At 40.3% G+C, this 20,429-nt stretch overlaps 1 protein-coding gene across 6 annotated transcripts in view; it reads left to right on the top strand.

The window, feature by feature from the left end:
* Positions 1 to 20,429, top strand: part of csmd3b (CUB and Sushi multiple domains 3b) — an 877,422-nt gene that overhangs the window by 707,195 nt on the left and 149,798 nt on the right. For all 6 annotated transcript variants that reach the window (XM_061966990.2, XM_072914110.1, XM_061966991.2 and 3 more), the window contains 11 exons: positions 1,313 to 1,381; positions 1,464 to 1,620; positions 4,922 to 5,113; positions 12,145 to 12,271; positions 12,347 to 12,549; positions 12,638 to 12,829; positions 12,928 to 13,066; positions 13,753 to 13,940; positions 14,029 to 14,147; positions 14,276 to 14,351; positions 14,433 to 14,549. In XM_061966990.2, the coding sequence (XP_061822974.1) occupies positions 1,313 to 1,381; positions 1,464 to 1,620; positions 4,922 to 5,113; positions 12,145 to 12,271; positions 12,347 to 12,549; positions 12,638 to 12,829; positions 12,928 to 13,066; positions 13,753 to 13,940; positions 14,029 to 14,147; positions 14,276 to 14,351; positions 14,433 to 14,549 (1,579 nt within the window). The remainder of the gene's footprint in view (positions 1 to 1,312; positions 1,382 to 1,463; positions 1,621 to 4,921; positions 5,114 to 12,144; positions 12,272 to 12,346; positions 12,550 to 12,637; positions 12,830 to 12,927; positions 13,067 to 13,752; positions 13,941 to 14,028; positions 14,148 to 14,275; positions 14,352 to 14,432; positions 14,550 to 20,429) is intronic.

Below are 20,429 nucleotides of genomic sequence, written 5' to 3'. Positions count from 1 at the left end.
GCGAGCAAGTTATTGTAGTTTGAATTACGTTACAGCAGTGCTTCTAGAAAATATTTCTCACACACAAATACACACATCCAGGCATTTGAGAATGACTGTGTTGCAGGTTGCTCAGAAAAAATTTACTTTTTTGGACATATGTGTAACAGATGTCATCAAGTGTGGTGGTGCAATAGTATGTTGTGTAAACCTTACCTCCCAATGCCTTAAAAGCAGTGCTGAACAATGACTTGACAGCCTGTGGCTTTTTGCTCATTAGCTCACTACTCGCCTTAACTCTCAGCCGGGATTTGTGGTCGTTGGTTCGAGTGTGGACTGTGCAAAATGACCAACGTCACATATATAAAATATATATTGTATTGAATAACTGCATTGCATGGCTTGACTTTAATGATAAAAGAATATATATAAAGACATGAGAAGCGATAACTATAAATACTCTGACAAAACAGTCATGAGAGTTAGCTGCCAAGGTAAAGTAGCTGCTTCGACAATATAAATTCTAGTCTGGACTCTTTTAAAGTATATGGCTTATTTGCTAGACTTAAAACAATGTGAACAAAAACATTGTTACACGTTTGTAGTATCTGCTAGGCTACATAAAAACATGTTCTCCATTTAGTGGAAGATTACATTTCATGGGGGCAAGCAGGCAGCCAGTCTTGTAAACAGTGGTACATCATGTGGGCAGGTAGTTAAGTGTGATATCCATCCATCCATCCATGTTCTACCGCTTGTCCCTTTTGGGGTCACGGGGGTGCTAAAGCAAGGCTTTGTAAATCTGTCAATGGTATGCCGAGCCTGGACAGTTCTCATCAGGAAAAGTCACAATGCTTAGCTAATGTTAAACGTTAGGTAGGACTTTTGCAAGATGGTTAGGGAACACTTACACATGCGAACACGTCTTTCCATGGGCCTGACAAAGTTGGTTTGGGTACTATGAACTCAAAGACCTGAGATGACATAATTTCGGGCTGTAAGAAGTAGTTGCCGGGCCAGTCCCTCCTCACAGGTACGGACTGTAGCACACGTACTAACGGCTCGCTTGATGAATAAAGTATTTGTTCAATGATTGATCACTGTCGTGTGCCTTGCTCTATCACACACCTACAACAACCTTTTATTCGGGAGAAGGTTGGCGAGACCAGAGGTTCATCATGACATGTTCTTTTATGCAACTTTACCCATTAGCAATAATTTATTTGTACTTGTTGTAGCAAGTTAGCTTACAGGATGCTAAAAAACAGGGTTAGTTCTCAACATGGATATTGTTTCTATTGTCAAAACTTGACACTTGACCTTCGCCTAACAGGTGCAGGCTGGGAAAGGCATCAACATCTCAGCTCGGACTTTTCATCTGGCCCAGGGAGACATACTGAAGGTATGGATGGACACAAGCTGGACGTACTTTGCCTTCATTAGGACATACTTTAAAAAAAAAAGTTTTTGTTTTTTTTAATCAGATTCACGACGGGAAAGACAACACCGCTCACGTTTTGGGAGCGTTCACGGGCACATCCATGCTGGGTTTGACGCTGATATCGACCTCAAACCACCTGTGGCTGGAGTTTTACAGCGATGGCGACATCACAGGGGAAGGATTTAAACTCGTCTACTCCAGTGAGTTCACATTGGTTACATAATATAACCATCATATACATCGCATCATGAGTTAATTATTACGGTTGATGGGCATAAGGATTAATAATCGTTTATTGTCCGGGATTGTCGATCCCTCGCAACCTGAGTAAGTGATGCAAAAAGGAGTGTTTCAGTCTTACTTAGGCCCCTTCTACACTAAGGTTATCCAGGGTAAATCCCACCTAACCTTATCCTTGTCCACACACACACAATGGTCGTTTATAACCCTCTTCCTCCCTCCGTCAGCCAGCGCAACGCGACCTAATACGCATGCGCGGAAAATGCACACGTCATAGTCACCTCCAGTGTTGCTTTGTGTGCAAGTTCTTAAATTAAATGTAACTTATCTGAACAATATCCAGTGTTGTGGTATTTCAATTAACTGGAATTCCAGTGTGCTATTGCTCTATTGTAGTGAATGACACCCATACTTGCCAACCCTCCCGGATATTCCGGGAGACTCCCGAAATTCAGCACCTCTCCCGAAAACATCCCGGGACAAATTTTTCAAAAATATTTTTGGAATACATTATATAATATAGTATTTGTCATTTTTAGATAATAATAAAGTTTGAAAGATATGTTATATTAGTAAAAAAATATATAATATAACAATATAAGTGGGAAAGGTAAGAAAACCTACTCAGTGGCCTAGTGGTTAGAGTGTCCGCCCTGAGATCGGTAGGTTGTGAGTTCAAACCCCGGCCGAGTCATACCAAAGACTATAAAAATGGGACCCATTACCTCCCTGCTTGGCACTCAGCATCAAGGGTTGGAATTGGGGGTTAAATCACCAAAATGATTCCCGGGCGCGGCCACCGCTGCTGCCCACTGCTCCCCTCACCTCCCAGGGGGTGATCAAGGGTGATGGGTCAAATGCAGAGAATAATCTCGCCACACCTAGTGTGTGTGTGACAATCATTGGTACTTTAACTTTAACTTTAACTTTAAAAAGGGGTAAAAAGTTCAATGATTGAAGCATGAAAGGGGGAAAAGTGTTACGTGTACAGGAGGAGGAGACGGCACAGACAGGAGGGGCGTTGTTTAACTCTATTTTATTTATATATATATATATATATATATATATATATATATATAACCCATATATATATAAATACAAAATAATAATATTAATAAAAAATAAGAGAATGGAGTGTGACTAAATCCAAGAGGGTATGGTGTGCAACTATGTGTAGGAATTAATGAGTGTTACCTCCATCTCCATGCGGACCTAAGTGACATGTCGACAGCCTGTTTTCACGTCCGCTTTCCCACAATATAAACAGCGTGCCTGCCCAATCACGTTATAACTGTAGAATGATCGAGGGCGAGTTCTTGGTTTCTTATGTGGGTTTATTGTTAGGCAGTTTCATTAACGTCCTCCCAGCGCGGCAACAACACACAACAACAGCAGTCACGTTTTTGTCTACCGTAAAGCAGTTCGTCTGGCGTAAACAGCAATGTTGTGACACTCTTAAACAGGACAATACTGCCATCTACTGTACATGCATATGTGACAATAACATCTAGGGCTTTTAGAGAGTGCAGTGCACAACTGCGCACACAACAAGGAGACGAAGCAGAATGCATCATCAGAGAGGGTTCAGCATGGTTAGAAAAATAGTGACAGAGAATAGAACAAGGATGGACAATTCAACCCTTAACTCAACAATGAGTAGATGATTGTTATGTGTGTGTGTATATGTGTAAATAAATGAACACTGAAATTCAGGTATTTCTCTTATTTTGATATATATATATATATATATATATATATATATATATATATATATATATATATACAGTATATATATATATATATATATACAGTATATATATATATATATATATATATATATATATATATAGCTAGAATTCACTGAAAGTCAAGTATTTCTTATATATATATATATATATATATATATATATATATATATATATATATATATATATATATATATATATATATATATATATATATATATATACATATATATATATATATATATGAAATACTTGACTTGGTGAATTATAGCTGTAAATATACTCCTCCCCTCTTAACCACGCCCCCAACCACGCCCCCGCCCCAACCACAAAGTTCACTTGCCGTCTGAGATGTGTTGTATCCGAAATAGCTGCAATAGCTTTCTCTTAAGGTATTCATGTGTGATTTCCACAAGCGTCTGTACATGTAGAAGAATGAGAAACACGGGCATGTCTGGATGACTCGCCTTCATATTTCCAGTGGTTACCTCCGAGTTACGAAACCGCTTTATTATGAAGCTGGCTGTGGCGCGTTCTTTCTGACGTCACTCCCTGTGTGGGCGTGGTCTTTCTGGCTTCACTTCCGCTCCGGACTCACTTTGTAAACGATCAATGAGTCCATACATAGCTAAGTGCCGCAGATTCAAGAAATACACGGCACACTTACCCGTGTAAGAAATTGTCCGAGGAGGGGGACCTTAAACGCTGGATTAGTGTGGCTGAAACGGGGCTTAGGCTAAAATAATTATTCGTTTAAGGGGTTATCCAGTTTAGTATAGACATGGCCTTAGAAACTACGGGAAGACCAGCTACATCCATGCAGAACTCTGCTTTGGAAACTGTGTTTTTATTGCAAAAAAAAATTGGGTAAAATCTAGGGCTGTCAAACGATTACATTTTTAATCAGATTAATTACAGTTTGCACTTTGATTCATTGCAATTAATCGCAGTAAATCACTTAACATTTAAATGAACTTTAAAAAAAGACCCCAATCTTTTGACACAAAATATTTAGTCATTTGGGGGGCCAAGGCAAACCTAGTCATTGGGGCCCTCATAACAAAAACGATATGGTCTTTTATGGTAGAAACTGCCACGCGAGCTGCATATCAAAGGTTGGCAAACCGATCCCCACACTTTTATTGTAAATTATAGAAACATAAATCAATGTTTAATAAAGTGCAAGTAATTGTGCGCAAATCTGAAAGTAATCCAAATTAAAATCTTAATATGGTGAATTGCATATGTTTTCATTAGGATGATGTTTGATCAGAAATGTAATTTTTGTTCGTGTTTTTTAAAAGGGACATTTTTGGTCTTGAGGAACAAATGTGTCATTTTCTGTTTAGTGTTGCCATATTAGGCTAATTTAAAAACAGACGTTTTAAAATTTTGTAAAAAAAAATTATATTCTATAGGAAAAACGCAATATGTACAAAGAAAAAAGTAAATGAAACATAATGCCCCAAAGATCTCTAAAGGGATTTACTGAGCATCTCACTTTGTCTCCGTTTAGGTTTCGAGCTATCGCACTGCGAGGACCCCGGTGTGCCCCAGTTTGGCTTCAAAGTCAACGACCAGGGTCACTTCTCCGGAAGCAGCATCACGTACAGATGCGAGCCCGGCTACACGCTGCACGGGGCGTCCGCGTTGAGGTGCATGACGGGCGAGAGGAGAGCCTGGGATAACCCCCTGCCTTCCTGTATTGGTACGTTGCCATGGTGACCCATGGACGATGCGGTGTGTGTGCGCTCCAGCATATGAATCATTTATTTACACTGAATGCTCACATTGTCACCAAGAGAAGCGTTTTATTTGCAGGTGTGTTTGTGGTTTTCTTCGCACATTATCATAAACTAGCCTACTTCTTATCTCATCCACATTTTCCTTCAGCTGATCCATCATGTGATTGCCTGCAGCGTCCCTAAAAGAATAACCTCTTGGATCATACAGATAAAGCAAATATATATGTATTTTTTTGTTTATTTATCTTTTTGCTGGATGGTTTTTCCACATAACGCCGCACATTTTAATCATTGGTGTTTCTCTGTAGAGCCCACAGGCCATTTGGGAGGAAAACAATGCAACCTCCCTGAATCTAAATTACCTTTCTGTTAGCATGTGGGCTTTTTTTCCACAAGAGCAAATGGAGGGCTGGTTGCGTTTTTTTTTAATATGCCCTTAAAATATAATTGGCTTTTTTAATTCATTTTCCAAGGTTTTACGCTGTTAGGGAACGGTACACACAATGCATGAATATCGATTATATGATATGATCAGCGTATCTTGACTATTATTGTTGATACAGCAACTTATTCTCACTGCTTTCATCTCAGAAATTGTATTTAAGTATCAGAGGTTGCACAATAGTCTGCTGGAAGTGTGTTGTTCAAAATCTAGCCTTGATGCTGTTATTTAGTGTGTTTAGTAAGCCCTACTGGGAACTATTTGTGTATTTGTAGCTTTAAAGGGCAACTACACCCATGCACAATCCTTATGTGAGACAGAAACACACGTCTTTCCCTTTCCCGTATATTCTAAAGTGTAAAAAACTGCTCGCAAGAGGTGGCTAACAATGCAGGTAATGGGGATACGATCTATTCCATTGGTTCTCAAACTTTTTTCACCAAGTAGCACCTCAGAAAACACTTGGATCTCCAAGTACCACCATAATGGCCTACATTAAAATACAGTACCGGAGTAGGCCTAAGTATTCATTAAAAAACAAGATAATTTATTTAACAAGTATATTTAATATTTGTGGCCACTGTAACATTACACACTTTTGAACAGTAACACTGCGTTCGAATATCGGAAAATAAAAAAAACTCTATTTAAATAATGAATCAAATCTTTGGCGTACCACAAGATGGAAACAGCATACCACAGTTTGAGAATTAATGATCTATCCAAAAACCACCAACACCGTTTTATATACATGCAGTAAGTATGTAGTAAAAGGTACATTCATGATAACATGCAATATTTATAGTATTTTGCTCATTTTAATCATGACTGAAACTTGTAATTGGAGCGTTGTTGGCGGTTTTTGGATGTTTTTTTTAATAGACTAAGTCAGGGGTATTACCAAACTAAAGCCTGCGGGACAATTGCGGCACGCCGCAGTCTTCAGTGCGGCCCGCGAGACATCACCATTTTAACAATAAGTTAAATTAAATTGGCCCGCGGCGTGGATTTGCCTGAATTTACTCCCCAACAAATTGAGTCGAAGTGATCTTGCCGCACTCTTGTAGAGAAGACAGAATCAATGATTAGAGACCATGAGTATCATTTGGAAGGGACTTGAGCACAGAAGTACATTTTATACCCTAATTCAAACAACTTTTCTCACTCACGATATAAATTAGCGAGAACTCTGTGGACATTATAGAACAAGCACTATATATAATTTAAAATTACACATATATACATTCATGACAGTGTATGATGGGTGATAAGCAAAACACTCTCTCTACACTTCCCCATGTTTGGTGCATTTTAGCAACTTGATAGTTCTGATTGATTACAAAACTTTAAAGGAGGTCGTTAAGGAAAGTTAACAAGGAAGGAGTCAAACTTTCACACACTCTTAATCAGATGTGTCACTAGGTTTGAAGAACAGGGGGGCATAAGCCCCCAGGAGGTTCCTGTGATGTTAGCGCACAAAGCGTGTGAGAAAAAATGTTTGCACTTGCAAGATCTTTTCACTCACAACTTTTTGGCGCTGTATTAGAATTACACAACACTGAATATATTGAAAGGGTTGAAAGTCAAAGTGTGAAAAAGGTGAAAAATGATGACACTTATTCCATTATTCACAAAAATAGAAGGTTACAAAATGAATAGTTGATGGAAATAATATTTTAGGAACTCAAATTAATCAATGTTCCACCACTGATTTCCAAAACGCTTTTCAGAGCAGACATTGAGGTAAACGTCCCCAAAACTGCACGAGACATTTTCTTTCATAATCTTCTCCATGGTTCAGAAAATGTTGACTTTGATTGCACGGAATCCTTGAAATTGCCACGAATGCGCCAGTACTGAGGCGACTAGAAATTGAAGCATGTCTACTTCCAAGTTTACTACCGTAAATACTGCAGGATGTGCTGCGGTCTGGCTCGACCTTGCTAAGGTAGTAGTGAAAATGTGGACTGGATTTTCAGTATAGTAATGTGGGCAATCTGATGGACGAGTCTGGGTTTGGAGGTTGCCAGGAGAACGGTACATTTTGGACTGCATTGTGCCGAGTGTGAAATTTGGTCGAGGAGGAATTATGGTATGGGGTTGTTTTTCAGGAGTTGGGCTTGGCCCCTTAGTTCCAGTGAAAATAACTTTAAATGCTCCAGGATACCAAAACATTTTTGGACAATTCCATGCTCCCAACCTTGTGGGAACAGTTTGGAGCGGGCCCCTTCCTCTTCCAACATGACTGTGCACCAGTGCACAAAGCAAGGTCCATAAAGACATGGATGACAGAGTCTGGTGTGGATGAAGTTGACTGGCCTGCATCGAGTCTTGACCTGAACCCGATAGGACACCTTTGGGATGAATTAGAACGGAGACTGAGAGCCAGGCCTTCTTGACCAACACCATCACCAATGCACTTTTGGAAGAATGGTCGAGAATTCCTATAAACACACTTCGCAACCTTGTGGACAGCCTTCCCAGAAGAGTTGAAGCTGTAAAAGCTGCAAAAGGTGGACCGAAATCATATTGAACCCTATGGGTCGGGAATAGGATGGACAATTCAAGTTCATATGTGAGTCAAGGCAGGTGTCCAAATACTTATGGCAATATAAATGATAAATGATAAATGGGTTGTACTTGTATAGCGCTTTTCTACCTTCAAGGTACTCAAAGCGCTTTGACACTACTTCCACATTTACATTTACCCATTCACACACACATTCACACACTGATGGAGGGAGCTGCCATGCAAGGCGCTAACCAGCACCCATCAGGAGCAAGGGTGAAGTGTCTTGCTCAGGACACAACGGACATGACGAGGTTGGTACTAGGTGGGGATTGAACCAGGGACCCTCGGGTCGCGCACGGCCACTCTTCCACTGCGCCACGCCGTCCCCACAATATAGTGTATATAGTTACTTTACATAAAGTCAGCTTTCAGCCCACGGCCAATTTTTCTTTTTAGCCTAATGCAGCCCATGAGTCAAAAAGTTTGGACACCCCGGTGGACAAGTCGATATTGTTAACCACCTCCCACGAGCAGTTTTTCAATATTTAAACCACAAAGGGGAAACGTTTGTTCTTGTCTCACATAGGGATTGTGAACGATGTGCAACATTTTAAAAAAAAAGTGCAGATTCCCTTAATGCTAATGAGCTGTGTTTGTTTTAAAGCAGGGGTCTCGCGGGCCAATTGCGGCCCGCGAGACGTTATTTTGCGGCCCTCACCTTAATATGAAAGTTTAATGTTAGTGCGGCCCGCGAGCATACTTGCCAACCCTCCCGATTTTTCCGGGAGACTCCCGAATTTCAGTGCCCCTCCCGAAAATCTCCCAGCGCAACCATTCTCCCGATTTTGTCCCGATTTTCACATTATTAAGGGCGTGCCGTGATGGCACTGCCTTTAGTGTCCTCTATAACCTGTCGTGGCGTCCGCTTTTTCACCATACAAACAGCGTGTCGGCCCAGTCACATGTTTTATGCGGCTTCTGCAGACACACGTAAGTGACTGCAAGACATACTTGATCAACAGCCATACAGGTCACACTGAGGGTGGCCGTATAAACAACTTTAACACTGTTAAAAATATGCGCCACAATATGAACCCACACCAAAAAAGAATGACAAACACATTTCGGGAGAACATCCGCACCGTAACACAACATAAACACAACAGAACAAACACCCAGAATCTCTTGTAGCCCTAACTCTTCCGGGCTACAATATACACTCCCACTACCACCAAATGGTGAGTGAGATGGTTGCTAGGGAGGGAAAGCCATTCAAATAAGGTGAATTCATTAAAAAGTGCATGTTAGATTTTTTTTAAAGAAATCTTTTCTCGCGGCCCAGCCTCACCCAGTTTCTGCATTCTGTGGCCCCCTAGGTAAATTGAGTTTGAGACCCCTGTTTTAAAGAGTTTATGCCTCCAAAGAAGCACTTCTGTTCACTATTTACACTTTTCACATAAAATTGATGCCAAATATCGGATACAACAACGTAACATTAATGATTAGGACAGGAGGACACAAACGTTAGCCTAGCAATATTAGCTAAGCTCTGTGAGCTGTATTGCTAAAGTCAACATGACATAAAGAGCAACGTCATACTAGGTTAGCCTATTTGCTGAAACAAAACAAAAAGATCAGGCTTTATTTTAAAATGTGTAGCGAAGCGTGGGGTAGAATGCCCCAACTTCTAAAGTCAACATTTGATCCCCTCTTTTTTCACTTCACGTTTGGTGTTCATGGACAGGTTCTATCGACACATTATTGTTAGAACACCATTAAATAGTCCTCTTCATAATTTGACAGTTTTTCCTTGTCTCTCTCGCCCAAGCCCTTTCTAATGGGGGGTTCACTTGTATGTCTTGTTTGTTTGGTCCGTTGGATCAAGTCTCATGATTCGAGCAGAGCAAAGGTGACAACTCAGATGCTTTGCAATAAACAGAACAGAACCTTTTCTTTTTTCACCTGCTGGGCCCCTCTTGATTTGAAATTCAGCGTGATAAGGCTTTTCTCTCTCATTCATACTATCAATAATAGAACATTCATAAAGACCTCAGGCTGATACTCTATGGTTTTATTTTTTAGCCATGACATACTATGACCTCAGCTAACCCTCAGTCTTTGTCATATTGCTTTTTTTATTATTATTATTATTATTACCCCATTCTGTCTTTACCGCCCTTCCCTCTCGATTTTGTACTTTCTATCTTTTTTACCTCGTCTTAGCTGTTAAAATTGCTCCTCGCACACTAATATATTCCAGCCAGGAAGGGATGCCGGAGGGAGAAGCAACGAAGGCACGTGGGGAAGAGCGGAGATGGGATGGAGATTGTGAAAATATATATAACGTCGAGAGAGACAAAGACAGAGAGGGCGATTTATATTTATGTCATATTATGTGCAGCACTTTCTTCCAGGAGGAATGTGAGCTCATTAGAAGGACTATTTTCTTTTTTAACTGTGAAAGACAAAGTGGCAAGAAAGCACAAAATGTTCGCTTGAGTCACTTTGGTCTAATTTGATCATGGGTCGCACACTTTTTGTAGTATTTTGTGGCCAGAAGTAGAAAAATTGTTTTCTATACATTTTTGTTCCGTTGTTGAGGCATCAAATGCCGCCAACTATTGAACTTAGTTTCATCAATTAAGCTGTCAAATATAAAGATGAACTATTATTTTTTTTATTTTCATTGTATCACCTTGGGGCACCACCCTTTGAGAGACAATTAGCTGATTATTGCCTATTGAACAGCTTTTACCTCAAATAAAAACCTCATATCCATATGGGAATAAGCCTCCTATTAAGTTAAAGTTAAAGTACCAATGATTGTCACACACACACTAGGTGTGGCGGAATTATTCTCTGCATTTGACCCATCACCCTTGATCACCCCCTGGGGAGCAGTGGGCAGCAGCGGTGGCCGCGCCCGGGAATCATTTTTGATGATTTAACCCCCAATTCCAACCCTTGATGCTGAGTGCCAAGCAGGGAGGTAATGGGTCCCATTTTTATAGTTTTTTTGAATGACCTAACAACTCATGAAATTTCAAAGTCCAAGGATTTAGTTTTTAATAGAACATTGTCAGTCTTCTTTACTGTCAGAGACTTTTTGGAAAGCCAATCAAAATCACCAGTCAATGGCAAATCTGGTATGCAATGCCACCATTTAGTAGAACTTTGTTTCAAATTGTTGCTTTAACATGTTAAGGCAGTGTTGCTTAATATAGGGCCCATATAGGGCCGCCACAATCTCTTTCTAAGCTGTGGTCCATGCAGCGGTACTCCGTTTATATTGTATTACACTTGTCTACCACTTTTGGCAGTAAAGACAATATCACACAAACAAAAAAGTCTAGAGCTAAAGTCATAGAGAAGTTTTAATATGTTCCAAAGAAAACTGAAATGAATTGATTTGAAGTTTATTTAGTGCAAAAATTATGACTAAAGTGGTGAAGCTGTATTGTCTTGCACTTTATTTTATTGACAGTTTATTTAAGAAACATGTATATTATGACAATAAATAATATTATTATTTCTCATCCATCCATCCATTTCCTACCGCTTGTCTGTTTCGGAGTCGCGGGGTGTGCTGAAGCCTATCCCAGCTGCAATTTAGTTCAAATGTATTTAATCACTACGTAATTGTAGGTAAATGTATTAGTCATTAGTTTATAGGAGTCCCTTCTTTTGCAGTATATTTGATTGGTATTTATTTTTGTAATCAGTCAGATCTAAGCCTTGTTAATGATATTTGTGACTAACACATGCGTTCTTTACATTTGACAATTTACCCTGTTAAACTGTAAGTAGGTTAGATATAATTATTAATTATATTGAATGCGATTAAAATCAAAAGTAAAATTACTAATTCAGTGATAATATTTGAGTGGGCCCCAGGCCCATCTGTCATGTAGAGGTTGGACCCCATAGTCAAAAAGGTTAAGAACCTCTGTATTTGAATGTGTAGCAAAGACTTCTGTCACAATATTTAGATCAGTTGTACTTAAAATGCTGACATGACATGTTTCTTCTTTGTATGTTAGCCGAGTGCGGCGGCCGTTTTAAAGGCGAATCTTCCGGAAGGATCCTCTCACCCGGATACCCCTTTCCCTATGACAACAACCTCCGGTGCACTTGGACCATCGAGGTGGACTCGGGAAACATTGTTAGGTAATCAAAGATAACATACACAGATGCCGATATGAGTCCATATTCAGACCTGATACTGTTTTGTGTTTTCCTTAGCCTTCAGTTTCTGGCATTTGACACAGAGGCCAGCCACGACATGTTGAGGGTTTGGGACGGTCCGCCCTCGAACGAAATGTCTCTGGCGGAACTCAGCGGGTCTCTGCTGCCCGAGAGGATCCACTCCACGCTAAACACCGTCACTGTTCAGTTTGAGACCGATTTTTACATCAGCAAGTCTGGATTTGCGATCCAATTTTCCAGTAAGTGGTCTTAAAACGGGAATTCTAACATAACAGATTGGACTAAACAAGGTTTCAGATTTAATGCTTGTCTGTCTCGATTGTGCAGGCTCAGTAGCAACGGCCTGCAGGGACCCCGGTGTGCCAATGAACGGCAGCCGCAGCGGCGACGGCCGGGAGCCAGGGGATTCTGTGTCCTTTCAGTGTGACCCGGGATACGAGCTCCAGGGGGATGACAAAATCACCTGCATACAAGTTGATAATAGATACTACTGGCAGCCCAGTCCGCCTGTCTGCATAGGTGAGAAGTCCTGAACAATACATGCTGGTGGAAGTGTTAGAGAGAGGTGTCAGAGGCTATCAGAAAAAGATGATTGATTATTTTTCTTGGACTCGCAGCTCCATGCGGAGGAAATTTGACTGGCTCCAGTGGGTTCATACTGTCCCCTAACTATCCACATCCTTACCCCCACTCTAAGGACTGTGACTGGATCATTGCAGTCAACCCAGACTATGTTCTGTCTCTGGCCTTCATCAGGTACGTTTTCTCAAAGTTTTCCATGATTTCCTTAGCCTAACTTTATTGAAGACCTGTGCTGTATTGGTAGACTTTCTCTGTATTTTGACTTTTTTGGGGCATGGTTTACAGCAGGATTTTTACAATATTGTTTGTTCTAAGGACTACATTTTCAGAAAGTTAAGGACCGGGTTTACCGTCATTCTTATTTTGCCGATGCAAGACTTTAACTTTTTCCCTTCATTAAATGGCTAACAAATTAAAATACAAGCAATACGGTTGTGCTGTGCCATGACAGGAGTGCTCAGCTGTTTTAAGGACCTACTGCAAAAAAAAAAAAGTTAGGCAAAGATCCTCTATTTGACATGTTTTAGCCCTGGTTTAAAGTTTACTTTTTCAAGAGGGCTGGAAGAACAGCAGTATTGAGAAAGCCCACTAAAGTCACAGATTTGTGCTCTTGCGTTGCGATTGCCGGTTCCATACTAAAGTATCGATGCTCCAGTACTAAGGTTAATTAAAACAATGGATTTTTGTTGTTTGATTTGACAACTGAAATTGGTATTGGTATAAATTACATGTTGCTTCAACAAAGTATCAGTAGCTTTATTTTACTTTGTTTTGATAAGAACGTGTGCATTATTACCTCAAAGTCACACCGTTTTTTTGTTTGCACTCACCTCACTTTTCCTTGTTTTACCCCTTTGTAGTTTCAACATTGAGCCAAACTACGACTTCCTGTACATCTACGACGGCCCCGACAGCAACAGTCCTTTGATCGGCAGTTTCCAAGACAGCAAACTCCCAGAGAGGATTGAGAGCAGCTCTAACACCATGCATTTAGCCTTCCGTAGCGACGGATCAGTGTCCTATGCTGGCTTTCACTTGGAATACAAAGGTAGAACCGTCAGCAGACTTTATTTTGTGTTTGGTCGATTCGTAGTGAGCGGAAGTCACTTCATTTTATTATTTCTTTCGCTGTCCAGCCAAGTTAAGGGAGTCCTGCTTTGACCCGGGTGTGGTCTTGAACGGCACCAGACTGGGATCGGATTATAAACTTGGATCAACTGTAACCTTCTACTGCGAGGCTGGATATGTTCTACAGGTACTGCTGCTTTAAGTGATAATTTAATGGGTGGTTCTTAGCTTCATTGATTGGCAAGGCAGCTAACTTTTGTGCTGGTATGACAATAATGTTCCTTGAATCCTTGAAATAAAATGTTTTGTCTTCAGGGTTACTCTACCCTAACCTGTAGCATGGGGGATGATGGCAGACCTGGATGGAACCGGGCATTGCCAAGCTGTCAAGGTACAGATGGTTACTAAGTTAAACACTGATCTGTAACTTCTTAGATTGACTTATTCTGGCACTGGTTTCTGTCGGTTCCAGCTCCATGCGGAAGTCGCTCTACTGGATCGGAAGGAACAGTTTTGTCACCAAACTTCCCTCGGAACTATACGACCGGACAAACTTGCGTCTACACTATCGCTGTACCGAGAGAGTTTGGTAAGATCCCCATTAAGGTTTTGCAGGAGGCTTTTTACACAATTCCAATTTGAATATCCTCAGATTGACTATCTTTGACTGACTGGTGACCAGTACTGGGTGTTGTCTGCCTTTCACCGAAAGGTGCTAGGCTAGGTTCTAGATCCTAGCGACCCATATCTGTAAAAATAGATAGTTTGTTGGATATTCCCAGATCCGAGTTAAGTCGTCTCCAAATATGGATGCAAATCTGATCTGAATTGGTTATCTGCCAATGGTGACTGCATGTGCATGAAAAATTATAGGATCTTGATATCCACGTGTAGCATTCAGCCGCCAAGTTTAATGCAAATCAGTGCTCTAGTTTTTTTTGTAAATCCTCCTTAAAGGGGAACTGCACTTTTATTTGAAATTGCGCCTATCGTTCACAATCGTTATGAAAGACACGACGACGGATGTATTTTTTTATGCATTCTAAATATTAAATAAATGCCATCAAAAGTCTGCTTGTAATGGAATCTATGGGAGCCGCTCTATTCTGCCTATAAAGCCCTTAAAAAAACACCCAAACACCTCCATTAAGGTGTTATATACATGATGTAAGTACATATGTAATGTAGTAACGGTCACATTTATAATAACATTTAATAATTACTTATTTTGCAAATCTTAAGCATACATAACGCATTAATTTCAAAAGACATAAACTTTTTTTTTTCAACTCCATCACTGATTTGCTTACCGTAGACTTCATGAGAGCCAACAAACATAATAAAACATCACTGACTGTACAATGTCTGCTATCATTAGGATGCCGACTGCAAGGATGTTCATATACAGTATTCCCGTTTAAATAAAGAATGACTCATAGTCCTTGCACAGAAAAATGGGGTGGAACCAAGGATCTTTTCGTGTCGTTCTTGCCATTACCGCATCTATATTGGCTGTCGAAGTGTACCAACAAGTCGGATTAAATCTTTGTCCTTCTACCATCCAGAGGCATGATTTATGATCTACAATAAAGTTTGATGAGCAAGGAAACAAGAAAGCAGCGGATCAGTCGATCATGTCAACATTGGCACACAAGCTCTTAATCACAGCGCCGCTATTATATGTGTGCAATAGCTCTTATAATCACAATATCACTAATACATGGTTAATATTCAAGTCACAACATGTAAATGGAGTATTGTTGGCACTTTTTGGATGTTTTTTATTGTGTTTTATGGGCGGAATAGAGGACCTCCCATTGGCTCCGCTGTAAGCGGGCCTTTATTTACATTTATATACGCGTTAGAACTAGAGATGTCCGATAATATCGGGCTGCCGATAAATGCTTTAAAATGGAAATTATCGATATCGGTTTCAAAAAGTAAAATTTATGACTTTTTAAAACGCCGCTGTGCGGAGTGGTACACGGACGTAGGGAGAAGTACAGAGCGCCAATAAACCTTAAAGGCACTGCCTTTGCGTGCCGGCCCAAACACAGAATTCCTACGGCTTTTCACACACACAAGTGAATGCAAGCATACTTGGTCAACAGCCATACAGGTCACACTGAGGGTGGCCGTATAAACAACTTTAACACTGTTACAAATATGCGCCACACTGTGAACCCACACCAAACAAGAATGACAAACACATTTCGGGAGAACATCCGCACCGTAACACAACAACATAAACACAACAGAACAAATACCCAGAACCTCCTTGCAGCACAGAATCCCCCCACCCCCCACCCCACACACACACACACCTCAACCTCCTCATGCTTGTCCCAAATTCCAAGCTGCTGTTTTAAGGCATGTTAAAAAAATATATGCACTTTGTGACTTCAATAATAAATATGGCAGTGCCATGTTGGCATTTTTTTCCATAACTTAAGAGTTGATTTATTTTGGAAAACCTTGTTACATTGTTTAATTCATCCAGCAGGGCATCACAACAAAATTAGGCGTAATAATGTGTTAATTCCACGACTGTATATATCAGTATCGGTTGATATCGGAATTGGTAATTAAGAGTTGGACAATATTGGAATATCGGATATCGGCAAAAAAGCCATTATCGGACATCTCTAGTTAGAACACATTAAAACAAATACATCCTTCGTCATGTCTTTCAAAATGATTAGGCACAATTTAAAAAAAAGTGAAGTTCCCCTTTAAGAAGGAAGAAAAACAACTTGGTGTCACTGCAGTTTACATGCAGTATGACTCTAGTTTGTTTGAGTGATGATTTGGCATGGTGGAGTAAAACGCCAATAAAGAAATTGTCGTGTGATCTCGATTTTTACGGGACAAAAAAGATTTTTAATGAGATAATTTTAGACTCCCCAGATCAAACCTTTTTCAACCTTAGCCAAAACGCCGTGGGGATTTAATAAATGATCAAAGGATCCTAGCTCGCCATTCATTTAATTCCAGGTCAGGGTTAATCGCTGAAGTGGCGCTAAAAAGCCGAGGCAGGTTTTCCTCTGATGTGGCCATCTTTGATTGGTGTGTTTCTTTCAAAACAGCCTAATAGTAGCAACACTTGCTTCCATGTTGGCTCCACTTTTAGACCTTCCTGTAATACAGTATGTGTTCCTGTCAACTTGAGGTTATCACAATGTTTTATGAGTACATGTATCATATCCGCCTACAATATGCTGTTAGACAGCAAGTTACCTAATTGACTCTGACTCGCCGTCAGTAATTATTTGATATGGGCCCTAATTGTGCCCGTTGGCGATACGCTTAAAATAGCAGCCGTCAATGGTCTCCGTCTCATTACATTTAGGAAGTGGACGTTCAGGGTGTCAACTTCATGAAGACATGTTTGACGCGGCGTAATTATCAGACAAGTTTTTCACAAACATTTTAAAAGATGAAGCTTGTGTGTTGTGTTTTTTATATCATGAAAACACCTGTGATTTGCAGTCTTAGTCGGAGGGCAGCAGTTATTAGCATCAAAAAGCCTTTCGAAAGGGTGTTTTTCATTTCAGATGAGTGTTTTTAGCTCTTTACAGATTGAATGACTTCAATGCTTTCAATTTGCGTCATTTAGACATTCAATTAATTGGATTAATCAACTTTTAGCACCTATATTGTGAACACACCGAAAGAACTCTGAAAGAACAGACAACCCTGGTTAAAATCCAGGTTTTTTTTCTAACATTCAATTCCTAAAACCCTTTTAATCCTCTTCAGAGAGCCATTTTGAAAGTATTTGTATAAAATTGTTTCCCTCTGCATCTACAAAGTTTGCATTAAAAATTATTATTATTTTTTTTTTAAATGGCTAACCAGACGCGTCTAGAGATTTAAAGGCCTACTGAAATGCAATTTTCTTATTCAAACGGGGATAGCAGGTCCATTCTATGTGTCATACTTGATCATTTCGCGATATTGCCATATTTTTGCTGAAAGGATTTAGTAGAGAACATAGACGATAAAGTTCGCAACTTTTGGTCGCTGATATAAAGCCTTGTCTCTACCGGAAGTAGCAGACGAGTAGCGTGACGTCACAGGTTGTGGAGCTCCTCACATCTGCACATTATTTACAATCATGGCCACCAGCAGCGAGAGTGATTCGGACCGAGAAAGCGACAATTTCCCCATTAATTTGAGCGAGGATGAAAGATTCATGGATGAGGAAAGTGAGAGTGAAGGACTAGAGGGCAGTGGGAGCGATTCAGATAGGGAAGATGCTGTGAGAGGCGGGTGGGACCTGATATTCAGCTGGGAATGACTAAAACAGTAAATAAACACAAGACATATACATACTCTATTAGCCACAACACAACCAGGCTTATATTTAATATGCCACAAACTAATCCCGCATAACAAACACCTCCCCCCTCTTGTCCATATAACCCGCCAATACATCTCAAACACCTGCACAGCACACTCAATCCCACAGCCCAAAATACCGTTCACCTCCCCAAAGTTCATACAGCACATATATTTCCCCAAAGTCCCCAAAGTTACGTACGTGACATGCACATAGCAGAACGCACGTACGGGAAAGCGATCAAGTGTTTGGAAGCCGAAAGTACCGTTCACCTCCCCAAAGTTCATACAGCACATATATTTCCCCAAAGTCCCCAAAGTTACGTACGTGACATGCACATAGCAGAACGCACGTACGGGAAAGCGATCAAGTGTTTGGAAGCCGCAGCTGCATGCGTACTCACGGTACTGCGTCTGCGCATCCATCTCAAAGTCCTCCTGGTAAGAGTCTCTGTTGTCCCAGTTCTCCACAGGCCAATAGTAAAGCTTGACTGTCATCTTCCGGGAATGTAAACAATGAAACACCGGCTGTGTTATCCGGCACACCAGTCAAGGGGTGCATTCTACGGCGGGGGTGCGTTATCTAGCACAACACCTGCAGCAATACACCGCTTCCCACCTACAGCTTTCTTCTTTGCTGTCTCCATTGTTCATTGAACAAATTGCAAAAGATTCACCAACACAGATGTCCAGAATACTGTGGAATTTTGCGATGAAAACAGACGACTTAATAGCTGGCCACCATGCTGTCCCAAAATGTCCTCTACAATCCGTGACGTCAGGCGCAGACGTCATCATACCGAGACGTTTTCAGCAGGATATTTCGCGCGAAATTTAAAATTGCACTTTAGTAAGCTAACTCGGCCATATTGGAATGTATTGCAATGTTAAGATTTCATCATTGATATATAAACTATCAGACTGCGTGGTCGGTAGTAGTGGGTTTCAGCTAAATTCTCTTACCAGTAAAATGATGGTAGGTAACCAGATTCATCACTAGTACCTTGCTACTGCTAAAACTAGTATTGGTATTTTGCTAGCAAAATAAAGCCAAAACAAGTTAAATGTCATTAACTAGATGTAGGTATTTAGCCATTTTATTTAGTTAGCCACTTTAGATCGCTTGTGACATTGCTAGTGCTAAAGCTCGATGATGATCGTAAAGAAGAAAATTAGTTAATACAAAGTCATTAGAGAGATCTCACATTAATCTAGTTTAAACACTAGTGGCACTGCTAGTGCTAAAATGAGCTGAAGCCTCTTGCCAGCAAAATACAGTAAAAACAGATTAAACGAGTTAATCAGATTTATTTTTAGTTAGTGAGTTAGCGAGCAAAATGAGCAAAATAAAGACAGAAGGTGTTAACCTCATTTATGGTTGCAACCCCCTGAAAAATAAATATGGCACACTTTGTGGTGCGTTCTATTTGTACTAGGTAGTCCCAAGTTTCTAGTCAAAATTTCAACTGGAATGCCCTTCGAGGTGGCATTTCCGACTTTCCAAGTCGGAGCATTCTCACCACTCCTGAGTTGGTTTCGAAGATGTCTGTAGAGTGTAAACAAGGATCTGCGCTTCTTTAATAGCCTTCTGATTCATTTTTGTTGCACTAAATCAGCCATTTACGATGTATTGTTGAACGTTTATATATGGTAACGTTACTGGAGCGTAAACTAAATTCATTTAATGTGTTTTATACGTTCCACATTGTTTTCTCTTCATCCACCGTGTTTGAAGGTTGTAGAAAGAGTGCATATTTTATAAGTTATATATATATATATATATATATATATATATATATATATATATATATATATATATATATATATATATACGTTGTTTGTATTCAGAGGCAAGCGCAAAAATAGCTTCCGTGGATGTGGCCTCTGATGTGGCCATCTCGATTTCCGATTTTGTAACTGGAACGCTCACAACTCGGCTGTGACGTCGTTTCCAGCTCCGACTTCCAACTTCCTATGTAAATGGAACGCACCATTGGTGGTTAGACCGAGCTAATCCCATTGTTCCTTTTTTCAAAAGGCAAAAAGTTACCGCGTTAAAAAGTCATTTGGAGTCAGAAAACCAGACGCTACAGTAGGTGGATAACTCTAGCTAGCTAGCTAGGAGCCG

The sequence above is a fragment of the Nerophis lumbriciformis genome, linkage group LG11 (genome assembly GCF_033978685.3).
Source record: "Nerophis lumbriciformis linkage group LG11, RoL_Nlum_v2.1, whole genome shotgun sequence".
Taxonomy (NCBI): Eukaryota; Metazoa; Chordata; class Actinopteri; order Syngnathiformes; family Syngnathidae; genus Nerophis; species Nerophis lumbriciformis.
The sequence above is the reverse complement of the archived record's forward strand: the minus strand, read 5'-3'. Positions and strand labels throughout refer to the sequence as shown.